Source organism: Nasonia vitripennis, unplaced genomic scaffold (assembly GCF_009193385.2).
Source record: "Nasonia vitripennis strain AsymCx unplaced genomic scaffold, Nvit_psr_1.1 unplaced0247, whole genome shotgun sequence".
NCBI classification, from domain to species: domain Eukaryota; kingdom Metazoa; phylum Arthropoda; class Insecta; order Hymenoptera; family Pteromalidae; genus Nasonia; species Nasonia vitripennis.
This window is the reverse complement of record NW_022280026.1, coordinates 5,688-29,191: the sequence shown is the minus strand read 5'-3', so window position 1 is coordinate 29,191 and position 23,504 is coordinate 5,688. Positions and strand designations below refer to the sequence as shown.

The 23,504-nt window shown below is 35.7% G+C and overlaps 3 protein-coding genes across 3 annotated transcripts in view; 2 read left to right on the top strand and 1 right to left on the bottom strand.

The window, feature by feature from the left end:
- The window catches only part of LOC116418345, a 36,540-nt gene extending 30,291 nt beyond the window's left edge, over positions 1 to 6,249 (top strand). The window contains exons 3-4 of the mRNA XM_031933429.2: positions 4,965 to 5,234; positions 6,044 to 6,249. Coding sequence (XP_031789289.1) covers positions 4,965 to 5,234; positions 6,044 to 6,249 — 476 coding nt within the window. The remainder of the gene's footprint in view (positions 1 to 4,964; positions 5,235 to 6,043) is intronic.
- A 218-nt stretch (positions 6,250 to 6,467) lies between these two features.
- On the bottom strand, positions 6,468 to 22,136 carry LOC116418344. The gene is made up of 6 exons (XM_031933428.2): positions 21,990 to 22,136; positions 21,417 to 21,771; positions 14,797 to 14,880; positions 14,145 to 14,357; positions 11,310 to 13,874; positions 6,468 to 9,995 (listed from the first exon to the last, which is right to left on the bottom strand). Exons 2-6 carry the CDS (start codon positions 21,739 to 21,741, stop codon positions 9,793 to 9,795), a joined length of 3,390 nt encoding a protein of 1,129 aa, XP_031789288.1. The 5' UTR covers positions 21,742 to 21,771; positions 21,990 to 22,136; the 3' UTR covers positions 6,468 to 9,792.
- A 400-nt stretch (positions 22,137 to 22,536) lies between these two features.
- Positions 22,537 to 23,304, top strand: LOC116418343. Its single transcript, XM_031933427.1, has 2 exons — positions 22,537 to 22,684; positions 22,903 to 23,304. The coding sequence occupies exon 2, from the start codon at positions 22,933 to 22,935 to the stop codon at positions 23,302 to 23,304; it is 372 nt and encodes a 123-aa protein (XP_031789287.1). The 5' UTR covers positions 22,537 to 22,684; positions 22,903 to 22,932.
- The last annotated feature ends 200 nt before the right edge of the window (positions 23,305 to 23,504 follow it).

Genomic DNA, 23,504 nt, shown 5'->3' with positions numbered 1-23,504 from the left:
GAGCACTTTACGCACTCGCAACGAACACTACTGATTCTGATGAAATCATCAAAATTCCTACTCTTATACAGAAGACAGATGGTTTAAAATATAATTAGCTTCGACTCTGATCACCATACACTGTTCTATTTTGCTAATCGAGACCCATGAACAAAAATATCACTTAGTACCGGGCATGATTTTATAAACAATTCATTAATCGTATGTTTAAATAAAGTAGGTATAATTGACGGTAGAGTACGCTTTGAGAGGTTACTCGCCCCTCGCATCACTGGGCCTGAATTTATCATTGTGCCCTCCAAACTGCATAATCTCTTGGCAGTGTCATCTGTCCTTGTGTATCAATCGTCTAATAGGGCCTAAAGGCGCACTTTACGCACTCGCAACGAACACTACTGATTTTGATGAAATCATCAAAATTCCTACTCTTATACAGAAGACAGATGGTTTAAAATATAATTAGCTTCGACTCTGATCACCATACACTGTTCTATTTTGCTAATCGAGACCCATGAACAAAAATATCATTAGTACCGGGCATGATTATTATAAACAATTCATTACTCGTATGTTTAAATAAAGTAGGTATATTGCGGTAGAGTACGCTTTGGAAGAGGTTACTCGCCCTCGCATCAACTGGGCCTGAATTTCATCATTGTGCCCTCCAAACTGCATAATCTCTTGGCAGTTGTCATCTGTCCTTGTGTATCAATCGTCTAATAGGGCCTAAAGGAGCACTTTACGCACTCGCAACGAACACTACTGATTCTGATGAAATCATCAAAATTCCTACTCTTATACAGAAGACAGATGGTTTAAAATATAATTAGCTTCGACTCTTTCACAATACACTGTTCTATTTTGCTAATGAGACCCAGTGAACAAAAATATCACTTAGTACCGGGCATGATTATTATAAACAATTCATTACTCGTATGTTTAAATAAGTAGGTATATTGCGGTAGAGTACGCTTTGGAAGAGGTTACTCGCCCCTCGCATCACTGGGCCTGAATTTCATCATTGTGCCCTCCAAACTGCATAATCTCTTGGCAGTTGTCATCTGTCCTTGTGTATCAATCGTCTAATAGGGCCTAAAGGCGCAGTTTACGCACTCGCAACGAACACTACTGATTCTGATGAATCATCAAATTCCTACTCTTATACAGAAGACAGATGGTTTAAAATATAATTAGCTTCGACTCTGATCACCATACACTGTTCTATTTTGCTAATCGAGACCCATGAACAAAAATATCACTTAGTACGGGCATGATTTTATAACAATTCATTATCGTAGTTTAAATAAAGTAGGTATATTGACGTAGAGTACGCTTTGGAGATTACTCGCCCTCGCATCACTGGGCCTGAATTTATCATTGTGCCCTCCAAACTGCATAATCTCTTGGCAGTTGTCATCTGTCCTTGTGTATCAATCGTCTAATAGGGCCTAAAGGCGCACTTTACGCACTCGCAACGAACACTACTGATTTGATGAAATCATCAAAATTCCTACTTTTATACAGAAGACAGATGGTTTAAAATATAATTAGCTTCGACTCTGATCACCATACACTGTTCTATTTTGCTAATCGAGACCCATGAACAAAAATATCAGTTAGTACCGGGCATGATTATTATAAACAATTCATTACTCGTATGTTTAAATAAAGTAGGTATATTGCGGTAGAGTACGCTTTGGAAGAGGTTACTCGCCCCTCGCATCAACTGGGCCTGAATTTCATCATTGTGCCCTCCAAACTGCATAATCTCTTGGCAGTTGTCATCTGTCCTTGTGTATCAATCGTCTAATAGGGCCTAAAGGAGCACTTTACGCACTCGCAACGAACACTAATGATTCTGATGAAATCATCAAAATTCCTACTCTTATACAGAAGACAGATGGTTTAAAATATAATTAGCTTCGACTCTCTTCACAATACACTGTTCTATTTTGCTAATTGAGACCCAGTGAACAAAAATATCACTTAGTACCGGGCATGATTTTTATAAACAATTCATTAATCGTATGTTTAAATATAGTAGGTATAATTGACGGTAGAGTACGCTTTGTTAGAGGTTACTCGCCCCTCGCATCGACTGGGCCTGAATTTCATCATTGTGCCCTCCAAACTGCATAATCTCTTGGCAGTTGTCATCTGTCCTGGTGTATCAATCGACTAATAGGGCCTAAAGGCGCAGTTTACGCACTCGCAACGAACACTACTGATTTTGATGGATCATCGACATTACTACTTTGATGCGAAAGACAGATAGTTTAAAATTTAATTAGTTCCGACTCTGATCACCATACACTGTTCTATTTTGCTAATTGAGACTCAGTGAACAAAAATATGACTTAGTAACTGGCATGATTTTGTATATAAATTTTTTCGAATAAAGTAGGAGAGATGGACTTGTAAATTCTTTGGCAGATCTAACTTACACCTCACATCTACTGGGTCTCAGGTTTGGTATGGAGCCCTCTAAACTGCATAATCTCTTGGCAATTGTCATCTGTCCTTGTGTATCAATCGTCTAATAAAGCCTAAAGTCTCAATTTAAGCACTCGCAACGAACACTACTGATTCTGATGAAATCATCAAAATTCCTACTTTTATACAGAAGACAGATGGTTTAAAATATAATTAGCTTCGACTCTGATCACCATACACTGTTCTATTTTGCTAATCGAGACCCAATGAACAAAAATATCAGTTAGTACCGGGCATGATTATTATAAACAATTCATTACTCGTATGTTTAAATAAAGTAGGTATATTGCGGTAGAGTACGCTTTGGAAGAGGTTACTCGCCCCTCGCATCAACTGGGCCTGAATTTCATCATTGTGCCCTCCAAACTGCATAATCTCTTGGCAGTTGTCATCTGTCCTTGTGTATCAATCGTCTAATAGGGCCTAAAGGAGCACTTTACGCACTCGCAACGAACACTAATGATTCTGATGAAATCATCAAAATTCCTACTCTTATACAGAAGACAGATGGTTTAAAATATAATTAGCTTCGACTCTCTTCACAATACACTGTTCTATTTTGCTAATCGAGACCCAATGAACAAAAATATCACTTAGTACCGGGCATGATTTTTATAAACAATTCATTAATCGTATGTTTAAATATAGTAGGTATAATTGACGGTAGAGTACGCTTTGTTAGAGGTTACTCGCCCCTCGCATCGACTGGGACTCAGTTTTATCATTGTGCCCTCCAAACTGCATAATCTCTTGGCAGTTGTCATCTGTCCTTGTGTATCAATCGTCTAATAGGGCCTAAAGTCGCAGTTTACGCACTCGCAACAAACACTACTGATTCTGATGAAATCATCAAAATTCCTACTCTTATACAGAAGACAGATGGTTTAAAATATAATTAGCTTCGACTCTCATCACCATACACTGTTCTATTTTGCTAATCGAGACCCAATCAACAAAAATATCACTTAGTACCGGGCATGATTTTTATAAACAATTCATTAGTCGTATGTTTAAATAAAGTAGGTATATTGCGGTAGAGTACGCTTTGTTAGAGGTTATTCACCCCTCGCATCGACTGGGCCTGAATTTCATCATTGTGCCCTCCAAACTGCATAATCTCTTGGCAGTTGTCATCTGTCCTTGTGTATCAATCGTCTAAAAGGGCCTAAAGGAGCACTTTACGCACTCGCAACGAACACTACTGATTTTGATGAAATTATTAAAATTTCTAATTTTATGCAGAAGACAGATGGTTTAAAATATAATTAGCTTCGACTCTGATCACCATACACTGTTCTATTTTGCTAATCGAGACCCAATGAACAAAAATATCCTTAGTACCGGGCATGACTTTGTGAACAATTCATTAATCGTATGTTTAAATGTAGTAGGTATAATTGACGGTAGAGTACGCTTTGTTAGAGGTTACTCGCCCCTCGCATCGACTGGGCCTGAATTTCATTATTGTGCCCTCCAAACTGCATAATCTCTTGGCAGTTGTCATCTGTCCTGGTGTATCAATCGACTAATAGGGCCTAAAGGCGCAGTTCACGCACTCGCAACGAACACTACTGATTCTGATGAAATCATCAAAATTCCTACTCTTATACAGAAGACAGATGGTTTAAAATATAATTAGCTTCGCCTCTGATCACCATACACTGTTCTATTTTGCTAATCGAGACGCAATGAACAAAAATATCACTTAGTACCGGGCATGACATTTATGAACAATTCATTAATCGTAAGTTTAAATAAAGTAGGTATAATTGACAGTAGAGTACGCTTTGTTAGAGGTTACTCGCCCCTCGCATCGACTGGGCCTGAATTTCATCATTGTGCCCTCCAAACTGCATAATCTCTTGGCAGTTGTCATCTGTCCTGGTGTATCAATCGACTAATAGGGCCTAAAGGCGCAGTTTACGCACTCGCAACGAACACTACTGATTTTGATGGGATCATCGACATTACTACTTTGATGCGAAAGACAGATAGATGCTAATTTATTGTTTTGGACTCTGGATTGCGATACACTGTTATATTTTAATTTTCCAGACCCGATTGACAAAAATATCATTTAGTATTGACTATGATTTTCATAAATATATAAACATAAATGTAATCATGATTAATTATACTACATATTTTCAGTTATATGTATTAATCAAGTTTTTTTTTTGGATTATTAGAATCGTTGTAATATAATTTTCTGCTCATTAGAATAATAATTCTATATATTTTCTGGAAGTCCATAATAAATTAAGTTGATTTTTTGGTATCGCAGAAACCTGCGTTAGATTACAAAGTTTTCTGGTCTGGAATAATGTTTTATATATCAGTTACTATAATTGTTTTTGTTCTCTGTTCTTTTTTCCATGTCAAACGGGCCATTATAACAAAATATATCACTTGATACGATAGGTTATATGTATTTTTGAATTGTTGACTAATCATTTTTTATTGTTTTATAGATTATGACGTAAATATGGTACTCCTAGCTCCAGAATACAAAGCCATTGACGTTTATATGTTAAATCTTATAATAACATGTGTAATGTTATGTCCTGAAGAGTTTGGAAATTGTATTTTTAAAGGGGAAAAAATTACACACGTTTCTAAAGAAATGATTTTGACAAAAATGTACAGAAATTTCTCAAAATCAGATATGAACAAATTAAATAATACATTGGATAAATATAATTTATACCTACAGAAGAAATCGATCGATTTTGTGAACAATGGTATGTATATAGCTCTTATATAACCAGCATGACACTGACGTTATAAATTCACGAAATAAATTTGAATCAGAAATAGCGTTATTAAACTAATTATAATTTAATGGACTATCCGTTAATGTCTATGACTATTTCCGTCAGAAATCAAATCGTATAATTCAATTTGTATTTACTTTATTCATTTATTATTATGTAACTGTTTGAAATCATTTTATACTAATGAAAGTTGACAAAGAACACTGGGCGGTATATGTTAATAAAATATAACGTATATTTTAAATTTTATTTGTCTATGGATTTAATTTAACTAATTTGACGCTATATTCGACTGAGATTATGCTTTTATGGATAACACGTGCTTTAATTTTGTACACGATGAATCACGTGGGACATCAGATGATTTTTCTCACGAGCAATCATTCAATTACCTTACTGAAAATCGTAACCTAACAAATCACGCGAAGAATCATGCAATTTTTTGCATTATTGCTCGCGCTATTATTTTCAGTAGGGTAGTTGAGTATTTCGATGAATGATGTATTTTGATTGGTTGTCTTATACTTTAATACCATAAAATGGTACTTTGTAATTCGAGCTTTTAGTGCATGAAACGTTTATCGCTTAACAGAAGCGAAAGAGAATATCAACGTTCGCTAAAAATCAACTTACCCACCAGTATAAAATAATATTGTTATACCACGAAATCCTATACATCATGTAGAAATTGTGATTTTGAGATTAGAGTGACAAAATTATTGAACAAATCTGAATTTGAAAACTATATTATTACATTTTTGTTTTAATAATTATAGTTCTGAAGCAGCGAGCGTTGAAGCATATACAAGAGAGACAGCCGTTCGTACGATTGGAAACTCAAAAAAGTCAGGAGGATTCTCAAAGCAGCTTTGAAAGTCAATCATTTCTTGAGACACGTTCAGCTGTAGTACATGAGAAAGATATCAGGACCAAGTATACGTACCTAGCGACAACGATTCCAGTAATCTTAGTAACAAGGTGATTAAAAAAGCAGACATACAGTATTGTTTATGTTTTTCATCTCATAATTTGTAACATTACTGATATTATTTTTGGCTATGTGTATTATACACTGTTCTAATATGATTTTCATCTGCCGATTAACAGAAAAAAAGATTACTGAATGTTTATAGCTAAACTTATGTTCTGTTTCCTAATTAATTGCAAAGACTCAAGAAGATCATATAATTGACCATTTTGATTTAATTTAATTGAAAATCTATGTAAGATCAACAACCAGATATGTATAGTGCTCATTTAGTTTTTTACGGCCTGATATAACCATTTTCACGATTACATTTTAGGCATGGTGATTGACGTACATCATTCGATTTGGTCTTTGATCTCCTAATTTACGATAAGAGAAAAATGTTAGATTTGGGCAAGAAACCTTATACAATAGTCTATTCTGTTTGTCATCTCATAGTTAACAATTCAATATTGTGATTTCACAATCAACCATTCACAATTCTAAAGTAGGATGCCCAATTTAGGTGTTACCATCCGGGTGGTATCAGCTAAATAGGGCATTCTACTTACACACACAGAAATTCTTGAGGGAGCTGCTATACAGTGATGCATAAATGCCGTGCAAAAGTGATTTTCTCATCGACGATAAGTTTTTGTACAACAGCTGCGCAAAAATTGTACAGCAGCTGTCCCGGCATGATGCTGCTGCTGCACTAAATACGCGGGACAGCAACTAACAAATTTCGTGAGTGCGTAAACTTTTATAAGTCGACAGTCACGCCGCGCTACAAAAATTGGGAGAGCTACCGTGCAAAACTGACCATACAGTTGCTGCACACCCCATTTACAGCAGCACCCTCAAGAATTGTTCAGTCTATTTAGCGTTTTTAATAATTTTATTTAGTAAAATTATTGTAAGTAAGTAACGTGATTAGTTGCGTGATTAATCACGTAAATAATTTAACGATAATATCACGTCATTTAACACGTGATTGATCACGTATTTAATCACGTAAGTTTAGTAGGGTGCCATTGTCGCCTCAGACTTCACACCGAACAATATAGCTATTTATAAGTCTTTTTGTATATTTTCGCGAGCGGATGTGTCTCGGGTGAAATGTATGCCGTGCGTTGGCATTCGCGAGTATTAATATTAGGTCGCATAAGAGCGGCTGGACGAGTACTGTGACGTCTCGCGAATAGACTTGTATACCAAATTCACTCTCGTTATCACTAATCCTTAACTATCGTAATTACTGTAATCCTCAGTTATTGCAATCCTGTTTCGTAATTACCCTAATCCCAGCTATCGCAATTACCGTTAATCGACAATTACAGTAAATACCGTTAATTCCAAATATCGTTGACCCCCCAACTGTCGCTAACCACAACTATCGTAATCCCCAGCTACCGCTAACCCCAACTATCGAACCCTCTTGCCACCCTAATCTCTTAATTATCGTACTCATTACCACTATACTGGCTATCATTAGTCTCTCGCGACCGTATCCCCGACTAACATAAACCTCCCTTTATCGTCGTCACAACTATCGTACTTTATCGCTTCCGTAACTACAATTATCGTATTCTCTCGTTATTGTTATCCCAACTATCGCAATCTTGTTCTATCGTATCCTCCAGTTACCGTAGCCTCTCCCATATTGCATTCTAATTACTACACTCGTTCCGAAATATTGTTATGTCCGTCAGCTCCCGTAATTATACCCTAAATAGCAAACGTAAGTTTATTTCATAGTTTAAGATTTTATTATGAATAAGCTCGATTAATAATTATTAATTATTAATCGATTATGAAATTAGATTCAGTTTCAGTGGGGCTAATTAAAATTATATTATAAAGAATGGCGGCGTTAGGTCGCACGTAGCAATCCGGCATAGTAGGTAGTGTGGCGTTTACCGCAGTAGTCGTGACGGGATCACGCAGTAGTTGTGACCGGCACGCTAGAGAACGAGGGTAAGCGCGCGAACCTCGGTAGATAGAATTAACGAATGCAGTTGGATTTTAGGAATCCTAGGACTCACGAGAGCAAAAAGAGACGGACGCGACGTGCTCCCGGCATATAGGTACATGGAAGGGCAAGGCGGTCCTCTCGTCTGCATGGCGAGTTGGCGGACATTGCGTTGACGAACGTGGTGGCGGCGTCGATCGTCCGATGGGAGCGAGGAGGATTCTCGATCAAAATGAAGAAACCGGAGACTCATGAGACTTGCAGGGCCGGATGCGAAATAGCGGCGACCTCGTCCGTCTACTCGTGATAGCGCGCGAGCGTTGGCAAGCCCCGTCAAGGGGGCCCTGCGCAGGGGTTTCGCGAGTAGCAGGGCCACTTTATTGTGAAAATTAAGAGACATTGTTAATTAACAAATGAAATCAAGTAAAGAGTAATTCAAGCATTGCGAGGCCTCGACCCTAATCCCCATCTCATTAGATTTTCTCCTCTTGAGTTAGCCGAGCTCAATAGCTTTGCCCCAATCCTTACTCGCGTCGAAGTTATTAATAAAAGAGATCGTGGGATCTCTGGAACTCCGGTACCTGGTGCCCAGAGCCGCGACGGCCCGTCTGCGCGGATATACAAGGAGTTGGTGATGCGAAGGATGGTAGGAAGAAACGGAGTTCGCTTTCGCGGCTCACAGAAAGCCACAAGTTTCAATGTGTACTGGGTGTTAAATAAATCACTGGTTGTTAGATAGTACACTGCCTTGCTAACTATACAAATTCTGGAAAAAGTCATAAAAAAGGTAAATGAACAATTGTTTGAATTTTGCATTTATTATATATATTATTTGCATTTTATATAAATAAAACAATATACATTGATTTGTTCAGAACTAAAGTTTTTTAATATTATTCAATGTAATACTTAAATTTTAAACAACTGTTAAATAAATAAAATGTTATTTTTTTCATATAATTCTACATATACATAGTCTACTAAATCATAAATAAATAAGTTATTTAAGGTACCATATTAAATCTAATACTTGTACATAACTTGTATAACAAAAGTTTAATTTTTTTCTTATGATTTTATAAATATTAGTGAGACTATATCACAATCAAATCACAGTCATTTGAAGTACTACATAGCTTTTGTTATAGAATTATAAAATCTCTCTTTGATCATTTACAATATTTATAAACATATTTATAAGCATGTTTTTTAATATAATTTTTTAAGAGTAGATTCAATGTAATACTTATATTCTAAACTTTAAAAAAAAAATTATGTTTGTATGATTCTACATACATGCATAGCCTTATAAATCACAATTCAATAAAACATATTTAAAGTTCTATATTGAATGTAATACTTGTACATAGCTTGTACCACTTTTAAAACAAAAAAGTTTCATAATTTTTTTATGATTTTATAAATATTAGTACGACTATATCACAATCAATTAATACTCATTTGGAGTACTACATAGTTTAGACTTTTAAAATCTCTTTTTGATTATTATATTCATAAACGTATAAATTGTTTTTAAAAAACATAATGTTTAAAATAAAATCTTTAATTATTTATCTGAGGTAAATTTAAAACTTTTTTAATTTACCAGCATAGATATTATAAAATCTAGCAGATATCTGCGCCAGACTTCTTTGACCTAAATATCTGTTTGAGGATCGTGCTTGTCGAATTTCTGGTGAAGATGGAGTTCTTCGAGATGATAAATGTGGCTTGAATACTTCACGAAAAGCAGCGCACTCGTCGTGATCCCATGCTCCGGTTTTACGATCTAAAAATAAAGTGCATTATTATCAAGTTTATTTTTATGTTAACTTAAAATTTAGAATAATAAATCAAACACTGATGGAAAAATAAATAAAAACTGATCAATTAAGCGTCATTATAGACCAATTACCGATTTTAGACCAATTAAAAAATACAATGAACTGGAGAAGCCAAAAAAGATTATCAAGCGCCGAGCTGGGAGCGCACTATAGAGTGTATGTGAAGAGAGACATGCGACGCGGTGCGTTGCAGTCACATCCATCGAAAATATCGATAGATGCGGCGAGTCCGAATGTTGTTGTGCTGTTTGTCATCAGCGGCCGCCGTCTCTAGCTTGATTCTGAGTACAGGAGAGAAGCCGTTACCGATGTCGCGCGAGCTGAGTCAATCAGATAGCGTAGATGTGTGGCTCGGTAGTCCGCGCGGACTTTCGAACCAATGCGGCGCGCTTAATAGTGAGGGCCCGTTGGAATCGACGTTGCCGCTTGCAAAAGAAGGAGATTTTGCGCGAGCGCAAATGCGCGAGTTCCTTCCCGATTTTTGTTGGCGACGGAGGTGGTCAACGAGATAGGAATTGGAGTTGTGCTCACAAGTGAGACGAGCACGTGCGGGTGTGGAGAGTCTGCACAGGAACGTGTTAATAGTGGGTGCGGGTACGACGTGATGCCAACAAGCACGAGCAGTGTCGGCGGGTGTGCCGCCGAGACAGCAGCCGGTGCAGTCATAGCAGAGGCGGGGACGAGAGGACAACTTCGAGCATCGGGGAAGCCTAGCCAGCTCCAACTTCGTCAGCAGGGTGCTGCCGGACAACAGGAACCAACCAGCCCCCGGTGCGAGAGAAGACGGCCATAGTGAATATTTGTAGTGTGCGTGAACCTTGAGCGAGCAAAACGACAGCGTTGCGAGTCGTCTAGGTGCCTTGTACTGGGACGACGAGCCGCTGGACGGCTACCGCGAAAGCGTGTGAGAGCCAGAGAGAAGAGGCAAGTGTACGTGTGTGAGAGAGAGAGAGAGAGAGAGAGAGAGAGAGAGAGAGAGAGACAGAGAGACAGAGAGACAGAGAGAGAGAGAGAGAGAGAGAGAGAGAGACAGAGAGAGAGAGAGAGACAGAGAGAGAGAGAGAGAGACAGACAGAGAGACAGAGAGACAGAGAGACAGACAGAGAGAGAGAGAGACAGAGAGAGAGAGAGAGAGAGAGAGAGAGAGAGAGAGAGAGAGACAGAGAGACAGAGAGACAGAGAGAGAGAGAGAGAGAGAGAGAGAGAGAGAGAGACTCGCATGTGGAAGAAAAGTTATCTAACGAAATATTTAATCTCACCTGAAACGATTGATTCCTGTACATCATCGTTGGAACTATCCAGGGATGGTAGCGGGGGTTTTTGAGATTGATGTTTATTTCTAATGGGTGATTCGTAGTTTGTGCTGTTGATCCTTTTAAGGAAATTGACATTCGCAACATCTTGTTTATCGACGACCCTCTTGTATTTTGATTTCTGCATTTGTTCAGAGTGTCCTAAGAGCTCTGCACACATTTGAGTGTTCTTCCCATCATCTATTACACCATTTACAGTGGCTGCATGCTTACGCAGTGCAGTAGCACGTATTGCTTTGTGATTAATTGGTTTATATTCATCATTGCATTTTTTTGTGAACCGGCACATTGAATCGTACAAATCTACATATCTCTCTACATTATCTCGTCCATTTTTTATGGCAAATAAATAAGCATTAGTCGAAGAAATATTAAATGACTTCCTATGTTTTACCAATAATTTTAAACAATCATAATCTAAATTATCCATGTACAAAGATCCTTTACCATCGTATCGTTTTCCCAAAATATCCATTCTGTAGAATGCTAAACGTTCCTCCTTCTCTTCCTCAGTCAACTGTTTAAAGAACTCACAATTTTCGTCTGCTTGTTTAATAGATTCAAAATCTTTTAAAAGGACTCTAGCAACTTCCCCGTTGCGTCGACGATTGAAACTTTCGATGAGCAATGCAACGCACACTGTGAGTATATAATATTGTTCATAGGTCATCACGTTAGTTTCCTTTACTTTATCTAAGGTCTGTTCCCTAAGTACATTCAAGAATTCTCTGAAGATAACTATGTCGTTAGATGGTGGCAGTGGTTTATCATTCGTATGACGATTCAATTCTTTTCTTGAGAGGTATGCCTTGATAAGTATTGCATTCTGAATATCGTCGTCAAAGATGGCTATAAAATCATTCAAATTTTGAATGTTTTCAGTATCTTTGACAGTAACGAAGAAGTGTCGTAAAATTTTAAAACATTTGCGAAAAAGAAGAGGTAATGTTTCAGCATTATATGTTATGCCAAAACGTTGAGTTGCTGCATCATAATCACTAACTTTTCTCATGGCTTCAATAACACTATCCCAATATTGAGGTCTAAAGACCATTTTAAAATCTTCTAATTCGGGGCACAAGTTTTTCATCTCCAACATGAATTTCGCAATAAGACGAACGTAACCTCTGACCATATCAAGTTGTTTAGTATTCGAAAATTTATCTGCGAATTTGTTAGCAAATAAAACAATAAGAATGTCTTGCCTCACTAAAGCTGAAACTACAGGATCTCTTATTTTTGCAAAAATATGATCTTTCACTCGTGGGTCTGTTTTTGGGTGCACGGCTAACATGCAACGTTTTGCTTCCTTTAAAATTTGCTTAGAATTACGATCTCCCATAGTATAATGAGCTGATCTATAATGATTTCGCAAATTTTGAGGTACAACCCATATATTACAAACAGCGCATTTCAATTTGAATACTCCTGATATTGAAGATGCAGTCATATCAGTTGTAGTTGTAATAGAGCTCTTCATTGTATTCTCTTGCTTTGCAGGTATATTATCTGTGGAAACTTCTTCATTGCTCTGAGATTCTGTTTGTAACAATTTCTGTTTCTCAATCATTTTTGGACGAGAAATTCTCCGCGAGCAAATGATTATTCCTTTAGGATTAATTGTTCTGTCATTATTGTAATAATCATTCCCACGTAAACGCAGCTCTTTATACTTAACTCTTCTTTCTGCAGCGGATTTGCAATGAATTAAAAATTGCACTTCTTGCTCTTCAGGGTGGTGGGTTTTATAATGTCGATCCACTCTCAATTCTAGGCTATGACAAAAACAACAGCAATTTAGTTTGTAATAAAAAGTTCCACCTTCATCGGAAAAACCTATTGTTTGTGTAGGAAAATCTAAGTCTTCGATGGTGTTGCGTTTACGCTTTAATGAATTAACATTCTTGTTAGGTGGCGGAACATTTGTTGTGTTTTCGACAAATGTAGATGAACGAAAATTAACTGTAGATGTTTCACATCCTCTATTACTTTCATTTTGATCATTTTGTTCTTCATTTTCTTTTTCTTTATATTCAGAATTAGTTTGAGGTAAATCAGTCGTAGTTGGTTCACAATTATTTATATTTATTTCTTTTTCTTTCTCAGATACTCGGTTTGTGGTAGAATATAGTTCAAATAAAAATTTTTTTCGCTTTGCAGGTTTTTTTGTTTCGGTATGAGGAGCCTCTATTTTTGACGGTACATCCACATCTGAATTTAATTCATTTGATTCAAATGATATTGGTTTATGAACCCTTGAGTTATTGACTTTTGAAACTACTTTTCTTTTCGTAAGACGTTCCGTCTTATGGGATTTCTTCGATTTTTCAAATTCTGCATTAAAGTCGGTCAAGTCACTATCTGAGTCATCTAAGTAATCTTCATTGGATGGTTGGTATTCAGATCCCGAGGAATTCGGATCATCTTCAGGTATCATTGATGCCCGTTCAAATTTTCTTTTTTTGATTGGAGGTAACGCAAAATCGCTTTTTATATTCGTCAAATATTCATCTGAAAAATGAAAAAAAAATATGGATATGTAGATAAAAAGTTATTATTTTATAAGTTTATGTGTGAGATGTGTATATTAATATATAATGATTTGGGTGTGCAATGGAATTAGAGATTCTATTACTCAATCTGCAGTGTGTGTTAGTCTTTATTAGGAGCTACGGTATGATGATTGAATAGATAGATTTAAAGAATGTCGTTTAGAGTATATTTGCAAGGTTTGTCAATGGTAGGATTATGTTATTATAACATACGAATATTTATTATTACCTGCATTTTCTTCATCTGAACAGTCACTTCGATTTGAATTTGATAAAAATAATTCTAACTTTGATTGGTCCAGTCTAGATATTTCATTTGAATGATGGCTGAATTTGCCACTCAAATTAAAGCTAGAATGCTCATTAACTCTGCAAATTTCTGGTGAATTATTGCAAGATTCTACATTCCAATTATTTATTTGTGACGAATCATTACTGTGCTCTATATAAAAAAAATCATGTTTCGAAATTACTCATGAAATATATGTATATAAATATTTATTCTTTTTAGGGAAGGTCAGAACTTACGAGGACCGTTCATATACTTCCATAAACAAATTTCAGTCAACGCTTTTCAATAACAATATCTCAGTGAACGGCTTAGTTTTTCAGTCGTTACCAAAGTTCGCAATCAATTGAAAATTTTTCAAATTTAGAAATTTGTATTTATTCTATAAAGATTTTACATTGTACATGATATCTTGAAAGTATACTGTACTAGTGTTACGTCATTTAACTTGATTTATTTTTGTAACAATATTTTAAATTGGAAAAAACTATGAACTAATTAATTGAAAATGGTTTTTTGTCGCGAACTTTATTTTGTTCTGTCATAAGTTCTGATCCTCCTATAGTAGCATGCTTAAAATAAAAATAATTACCATGAAGACGGTCTTGCTCTGAGTTGAGATATTTGCAAGTTTCATCGGAGTTTGCTGAATCTTCAACTTCATTTTCGTTACAACCTATAAAAATTAATTATATTCAATGTTTATCAATTTATAAATTTGTATGTATAAATTAAATCACGTTCGAAGTTAATACTTTAAAATGACAACATGCAATAAAATGGAAAAAAAGAAAAACAGATAGGAACTATGCAGCTAGGGTGAAGGGCTATTTCTTGCAAGGGCGATCTCGACTCCATTTCCTGCTTAAAACTAACCCGAGCTACAGAAATTGTGCCTTACCCCTCCCCCCCCCTTCATGTTACACACTATGCTTTTTTGACAAGTGCAGGTAAAGGCCCTTTGTTATGTATCTAGAGTGAATGGGAAGTTGCGCATTTTGAATCGTGCGACACTGTCTTACAAAATTTCATAATAAAGGTAGGAAAATTACAGGATAATAAGCGATAAAAGTGCAAGTTCTGGGTCCAGATCGGCATTCTGAGTGGCAGATTGTGATAGCATCCGCGACCCGGAAGCAACCTCGGTAACAGGTTATACCCATAGAATCTAGTAAGGAAAGCCTCTGCTTGAGTTAATGCTGCCGGCCAGGATCATCCTTAGTGGAGGGTTAACCTGATGGGTCAAAACTTGGTTGTTGAAGCAGCTGTTAAATATTGGGATCAGTAGTTCGTCTTTTTTGCTGCGAAGAGAATGGAAGGTCGCCGAAACGCAGGCTCCAAAGGCGTTTCGATATAGGCACGGAGCTGAAAAGTCCTCACCATGGCCAGTGCTGAAATCAAGTGACCAGTCTGTGATGATCAACATCGGGTCTTAACTGACTTGCAGTGGGATACTCAACGAGCAACTTTCCATCTCTGTACAATTGCCGAGAATGTAATCAGCATCAACGCAGCTTGCTACATAGCGAGCGCTTTGAAAAGAGCGTTTCAGCATCTCATCTCTAGATACTGAGACTTTCCCACAAAATGTTGCCAATTCATCAGATTGACTAGCTCTCTTCACGTCCGGTTTGGTTTTAATATGACGACGTGATGGCTGGCTGGTTCAAGCTCGTGCCTTAGTTGATTTAGGATCCAAAGTTATTTGGTCGCATCAGTAGTTGCATCTTTGACACCGTTACAAGTTCAACCTTCATATTACTTCTTCCTCACGGATAAAGAGGCTCGAACTTTAACGATTACCGCCCTGTTGTTGCCCAGCCTGGCTCTAACTACACCGAGGGGCCTTCTGAAGCATGACCACTGGCATCATCTCGACAATATCAGGTTGGCTGATCCTTCCTTCACTACTCCAGGTGATATTGATCTCGTGCTAGGTTCCAAAACATACACCAAGAACACCTACTGCTGAAAACAGCTCTTTTGACTGGCTAGTCTACGGCGACTTTAAATCGAAGTATGAAGATGTCATAATAGTTGCGAGCTCAGTGCCACAAGACCTCTTGCCTAGCTGTTACAGCGCTGTTGGTGTCTGGAAGACGTGAGCAGCACCCGCACATCTTCTGCCGTCAACGTCGATTGTAAGCGCTAGTTCAAAGAGGGTTGCAAAGGAGATGTTTCAGGAGATATGTCGTGCGTGCTGTTGGGTCACTAAAGATCCTTGTAGATCCCAAGGCAGTTGGTCTACAACGTATTTTATGGGTAGAGCCTGATGGTTATGAAGACATTACCAGCTACTTACTATATTAGTATAACATACAGAGTCAGCTGCGCCCCGTTGTTCGTGCTCAGAGTCCTAAGATAGTTAGCTTATAATGAAGATGATGATTTTTGAGAGCAGCACAAGTCCTATTGAGCTTAACTTACATCCACATAATTCTCTATTGAGCTGATAACGACCCTATGGCTCGACAGCTTAGAAACTTGCGGGTCTTCCAGTCACCTGCAAGTTCTCGACGGTGGTTCTCGTCTCTACCAAAATTCTGTTGCAGAAGATGTGGCGCGACCGGTTGAAAAGGGACGATGTGTTGCAGTAATCCCTCAATGCCAGATGGCTAAACTTTCTCCTCGGTCTGATCCCTGTACCTCGAATCCGACTTCCATGGTGGATTCGTGCCACCTCGTCAAGTCTATTGGAGCTTCGTGGATTCGCTGATGCACGCAAAGGGGCTTGTATAGCTGTCGACTGCGTAAGAGTCGCAGACGACGGTTGCACAAAGCGGCGAGCGCGGTGGCAGGCAGCGGCATAGTACCTTAGACTAGCAAAAAAAACGAGGGGTAACTTAGCGCGTGCGAATTTTTTGTGGGTGCTCGTGCGATTTTGTATTGTCCACCATTTTCTGTATTGTGTTTTGACATCTCGCAATCTTGCCAGACACCTCGAAAGAGGATCATCGATTACGATTCGTGCCACTACTCATTAGAGTAGCGACTACCGCGGAACTGATTCGCTTGATTAAGAATAGACTGTGAAAGTACCCGATTTTCACCAAGTATTTCTTATTGTTGTGTTTGTTGATCTTTTGCCTTCTCTCTTGCGCTTTGATTCGTAGGGTACCCTGACCCCTTCGAGGGCACGAGCGAGCCGCGCTTGCAATTAGCTGCGCTAGCCAGCGCAAATCAAGGGGCAGCTGAGTGTTTCAGACGACTCGCTAGGACGGCGAGTAACAAGAACCACTATCGATTATTAAGAATCCGTCCTCAGCTGCCTCGTTATATTTTCAAACAGAGACAAACCAATAACGTCTTGATAATCCGGTACTGCACATCTTCATATGTAGACAGATCAATTAAATAGGCCTTAAATAATAGATACAAAATTTAGAAAGACCAGTTGATAGCTGATAACAGAGTTAACAGCTTTATTGTGTACTATTATCTGACTAACTTCTTTAAAAATTACATCAAATCACTTAATATTCCAGATTAAAGTGACTTTTCACGATAGCAAATGTGTTCTACGGCAACTGGAGGTCTACGAAAAGTTGAGATATATGAAGAATGCACAACCACCTTGCAGATGACTTCGCCGTCTTCTATCAACCTCACTACACTGTGTTGAAACTAACAGGGAATACTCTCACCTATCTATACAGTACCTTTATGTCACGGCTGTCCAACAAAATGGAAAAGAAGAAGAAAGAATAAGCATGAGATTATCGAAGTTTTCACTCGCTGGCGTCAGTATCGGCATCTCTTCACATCAGACTTTGTAGGGATAAAGATGAAGAAAGTTCGGATACGTCCAGATTACGCTATCTAGCAGAGAGTTTCGCCAGAGCGAACAATCGAGGAGAACCAGAGCTGCTCACGGTAACATACGACACTGCTCGTGCACCTTAACAAGAAACTCGAATGCTTTTACGACTAGCTTTTAAAGAGAGATTGACCTATCCTCTCGGAGAATGTTCTAGAGATGAAGAAAATTTGCTTTCTATGGGTGCGTGTGCGGAAAAAGGCTGTTTTATTGGAATTGACAATGAACATGTGACAGTATCGTTGAAGGACGAAGCTGTGGTTATTATCGGCGTATAAATCAAGGTAACGCGATTTATCGAATGCTCGTCCGCGTGGTGTCACCGAAAGAAACATCGCAAATCGACATGTCAACGCGGGCTGATTTAAAAACATGGCATGATTGTTTGGGATATGTCGGAGCTCGTGCACTTCAAGACATGATTCAGATCGATCGTGTGACCAGCGTGAAGTTGAAAAACGTGGATAAATTTTTTTGCTTGCCATTTCATCTGGGGAAGGTACCTGAATCTGTTTTAGAAAAAGTTGTCCACTTAATTATGAGGAATAGTGAAGTGCTAAAAACACTAGTGATAGATTGTCTGAAAAACACGTTTAAGTTAATGATGCGATTTATAAATATGCAGATTGAACGCGTGCTGAGAAAACGATGTTTGATCATCAATCCGAGTACGCTGAAAAAAATCTTAAAAAAGTTTGGTGTGTTGGACGCGAAATCTGTATGTGCGTACCTACTGATCCAAACGTTTTATTGTATTCATACCAAGGGACAGCCACCTAGCCAAAAGTACGAATTATGCATGGAATATCCCTTCTTAAAAAAGAGATACAAGAAAAGTGAAGCCGACTAAAACGAGATTTGATTGGTTGCTTTTAAAAGAGCGCGAAAATACAAAATCTAGAAAGTATTTACGAATTAAAATAGATTTTATTTTTACAAAGTTATTTATGATATAAAAGCAAATTGAATTAATAATGAAACAATATATTAATAAATAAATTTTAATTTGATATTGATTGAAACAATATTTTCTTCAATTGTTTGAGAAATTTTAACCTCAAAATTTAAGACACGTCCAAAAGGCATCAAAATATAAAAGTGCAGTTGCCCGCGCGAAGCGCGCAAAATGTCACTTGTATTAGCTTAACATATATCTTAAAATGAAAAGAATTTTGAGACCCTAGCGGAAATAAATAGTGCAAAAAACAGTACAAAACTGAAGAAAACAGTTAATAACTGTAGAAAAATTTAGACAAAGATAACAGTTACCTACAGTTTTTTTCAATTTTTTCAATTTTGTTCAGTTTTATACAGTTTTTCCCAGTTATCTTCATATACAAAATATTACATTTCTTAAATAAATATAATAATGAATATAACAGATAATAACTGATAATAACTAATGACAACAGTTTTTGCCAAACAAAACTGTTATGCACGCAGAAAAAAATGAGAATAAAAGTTTAAAAAAAAGATGAAATTTGAATTTAATAAACAATCAAGTTTGAATTTCCCTCCCAAAAAAAAGTCGCATGCATCTCGGGATGCAGGGTAGACAACTTGAAACAGTTAATACTAACCTAGAAATATTGAAATGATAATAAGGAGGTTTTTAATTTCGAATGCTTTTTGAGGATATTTATCATGATTTTCTACTTTCCTTTTTTATTCTCATGATTAGAAACATATAATTCGAGTGATTTTACTCTTTGCTGTATCTTACTGCGGGACTGTAACTTAGGTAAATTCATTATTTCACAGTGAAATAATGAGCTGTTTAAGTCACGGATAAGCGTGTCTTAAATGCGGGTTTAAGTCACGCAGTGCTATAAACTGATATATTTAAATGAAGTCTCAGGTTAATTACAGAATCTGACAGGTCAATTATAAAAATTCTCAGTTACTTTGACACATCAATCTATATACTCTATGAGCTCTGAGGATCGAGGTTTTTATATACATTTTAAAGCTCTACATTTTAAAGCTCCGAGGATGTCACAAATTACCCAAAGTCAGCCTAATTACTTGGATATCAAGTCATAACTTTGAGTTCTCAGGTTTGAGGTTATACTAAAATCAGGATGAAACTTACATATTAACGTGGGATGTTCATAACTAAGAATTTTAAGCAATAAGATTGTAATTAATAAATTTTATGCGACAAGGTTCCAATTAAAGATTTGTTGGATGAAATTCTAAATCAACGTTTAATCCAGCTCGAGAATTATCAATAAAGTTATTGTTTATTAAAAAATGAATATAGTATAAACGAGTTAGTTATTACTTTCAACATATAGAGTTTGATGGGATCAATCGTGTTTCCAGCAACAATGTATTCCGCATAGAAATTTTTATTAATATTTAAGACGAATATGTAGCTTCTTTAACAAAGTAAATATATTAAATAAAAATGGCCCAATGATATATATACACATATATTGTACACCTATAATAATGTCATAAACAGATAATATATTGCGTACAACATTGGGCCATATTCAAGAACTTTTATTTTATGTAGAAAATAATAATAATGTATAATATTGCTATTGAATTTTTCAAATCATTGAAAATATTTTGACAGAATACAGAATAATCAACAGTATATTTGTTCAATACAATATCAGTTATTTAAGGTTTGTAATATATAACGTACAGCACTGGAACAGATTTGATAACTTTGTTCGTTACAAGATTCAATAATACTTATAGACGAGCATTGAAATTATTTGTTTGTTTAATTATATTGTACTATTGTACAATATAAATGTAAAATAAATTTTAAATACAGCTATCATTTAGTACGGTTAAATTATTTTGTATGCAACTATCAATTTTATATTATTTTAATCATGGTTACTTGTATTAGAACACGGGCAATGTTAAATTTAAGGCGCATTAGGCTTGTAATATATTTAGTACAATACACTAGGCCATATTTAATAATACTTCGTTAATTACAGGTTTTAATAATACTTTTATACAAGCATTCAAATTATTTGTTTGAGTATACTGTACTATTAATTGGACTAGTGTCGATAAATTTTAAATGCAGCTATAATTTAGTACGGTTGAATTTATTTTGATGCAGCTATTAACATTATATTTTTTTAATTAGAACACAGGCTCTTTATATTATTAAGTTATATTTATAGTAGAACATGGGAAGGTTAAAAAGTTAAATAAATATCATGACATATCTTATTATATATTTTTTATACTAAAAAAGATCTGTCAATGAATTTTATATGCAGCTATAAATGTTTAATTTTTTTAATTAAGTTTACGTATATTAGAACACAGGCAAGATCAAACTTGAGGTGTAAGCAATAAAAAATTAAATAATAATCATGCCTTATACCTTATTATATTTTCTATATTATAGATGTACTCACCAACGATGAAAGTATTTTCAACTACTGTTTTATCATTATCATCATTTATTTTTTCATAGTACGCTGAACCAATAATACTTTCGGAGTCTAGTTCCTCAAAGTCTGACGTATATAAATCTGCATTATTATTAGTGTCTTTTTCATCATCTGTAGCATCGAGTAAAATATTTTGTTTGAACGATTCATTGTCAAATAACTGATTCTCATTTAGGTAAAATTTGATGTTATCATCCTTTTCAGAGTTATGGTCAATAATTAAATCAAATGATTGATAATCGTTAGGATCGAATTCTTCGATTTCCTCTTCAGGGTTTGGACCATCCATTTTTTACTCTCAATAGTGTAAAAATGTAGTCTACAAGAACAATATCTAATTGTAATATAAATATTCAATAAAAGTAATATACTAATACTGTTTTAGCACGATAATCTAATAATCTATATATAGTACTGTATATATAGTACTATACTTTATATACATATCAGGCATAAAATATTTAAAACATGACAGAAACTAAATAGATTTTTTTATTATTTAAATAATAATGTATATTATTATAAATAAACACATACCTGTAATCCGTTAGTCGCCGTAGTTTGGTCAAGAAGAAAGAAAACTATGATCAAGACCAAAAAGGCGGGAGTACGTAAATCCAACGAAGACTTGCGTATATGTCTATAGACAATCAAACTTTTTACACAGAAAATTTCAGCTATAATATCCGGGATAAAGAAGCCCATATAATATATAAATATATATATATATATAATGGGCTTCTTTATCCGGAAATGTTATCGGGCTGATAACAATTACTTTTCGGGATCCCACATAAATTTATAGAACATTTTCTGGGATCCTGCATTATGAGCAAAATGTTTCCGGGATCCCGCATTATGATGCAAATATCCGGGATCCCGTATTATGATGCAAATATTCGGGATCCTGCATAATTACTTATAATATTTCTGGATCCCTGAATATTGCGTTCCAGATAAAATTTTCTGGGACGTCCCAGAAACTAACAAAAGCCCAGAAGATTGCATTTCGAACCAGGATTCGGCCGGAAGCTTTCATTCTATAACATATATTTATATATTATATGGGCTTCTTTATCCCGGATATTATAGCTGAAATTTTCTGTGTAAAAAGTTTGATTGTCTATAGACATATACGCAAGTCTTCGTTGGATTTACGTACTCCCGCCTTTTTGGTCTTGATCATAGTTTTCTTTCTTCTTGACCAAACTACGGCGACTAACGGATTACAGGTATGTGTTTATTTATAATAATATACATTATTATTTAAATAATAAAAAAATCTATTTAGTTTCTGTCATGTTTTAAATATTTTATGCCTGATATGTATATAAAGTATAGTACTATATATACAGTACTATATATAGATTATTAGATTATCGTGCTAAAACAGTATTAGTATATTACTTTTATTGAATATTTATATTACAATTAGATATTGTTCTTGTAGACTACATTTTTACACTATTGAGAGTAAAAAATGGATGGTCCAAACCCTGAAGAGGAAATCGAAGAATTCGATCCTAACGATTATCAATCATTTGATTTAATTATTGACCATAACTCTGAAAAGGATGATAACATCAAATTTTACCTAAATGAGAATCAGTTATTTGACAATGAATCGTTCAAACAAAATATTTTACTCGATGCTACAGATGATGAAAAAGACACTAATAATAATGCAGATTTATATACGTCAGACTTTGAGGAACTAGACTCCGAAAGTATTATTGGTTCAGCGTACTATGAAAAAATAAATGATGATAATGATAAAACAGTAGTTGAAAATACTTTCATCGTTGGTGAGTACATCTATAATATAGAAAATATAATAAGGTATAAGGCATGATTATTATTTAATTTTTTATTGCTTACACCTCAAGTTTGATCTTGCCTGTGTTCTAATATACGTAAACTTAATTAAAAAAATTAAACATTTATAGCTGCATATAAAATTCATTGACAGATCTTTTTTAGTATAAAAAATATATAATAAGATATGTCATGATATTTATTTAACTTTTTAACCTTCCCATGTTCTACTATAAA

Coding starts and splice junctions, on each gene's coding strand:
- LOC116418344 (XM_031933428.2), bottom strand. CDS start 21,741: ATGGATGGTCCAAACCCTGAAGAGGAAATCGAAGAATTCGATCCTAAC. Junction 14,358..14,796: donor AGAGCAAGACCGTCTTCATG/GTAATTATTTTT, acceptor TTTTTTATATAG/AGCACAGTAATGATTCGTCA. Junction 13,875..14,144: donor TTCAGATGAAGAAAATGCAG/GTAATAATAAAT, acceptor TTCATTTTTCAG/ATGAATATTTGACGAATATA.
- LOC116418343 (XM_031933427.1), top strand. CDS start 22,933: ATGGATGGTCCAAACCCTGAAGAGGAAATCGAAGAATTCGATCCTAAC.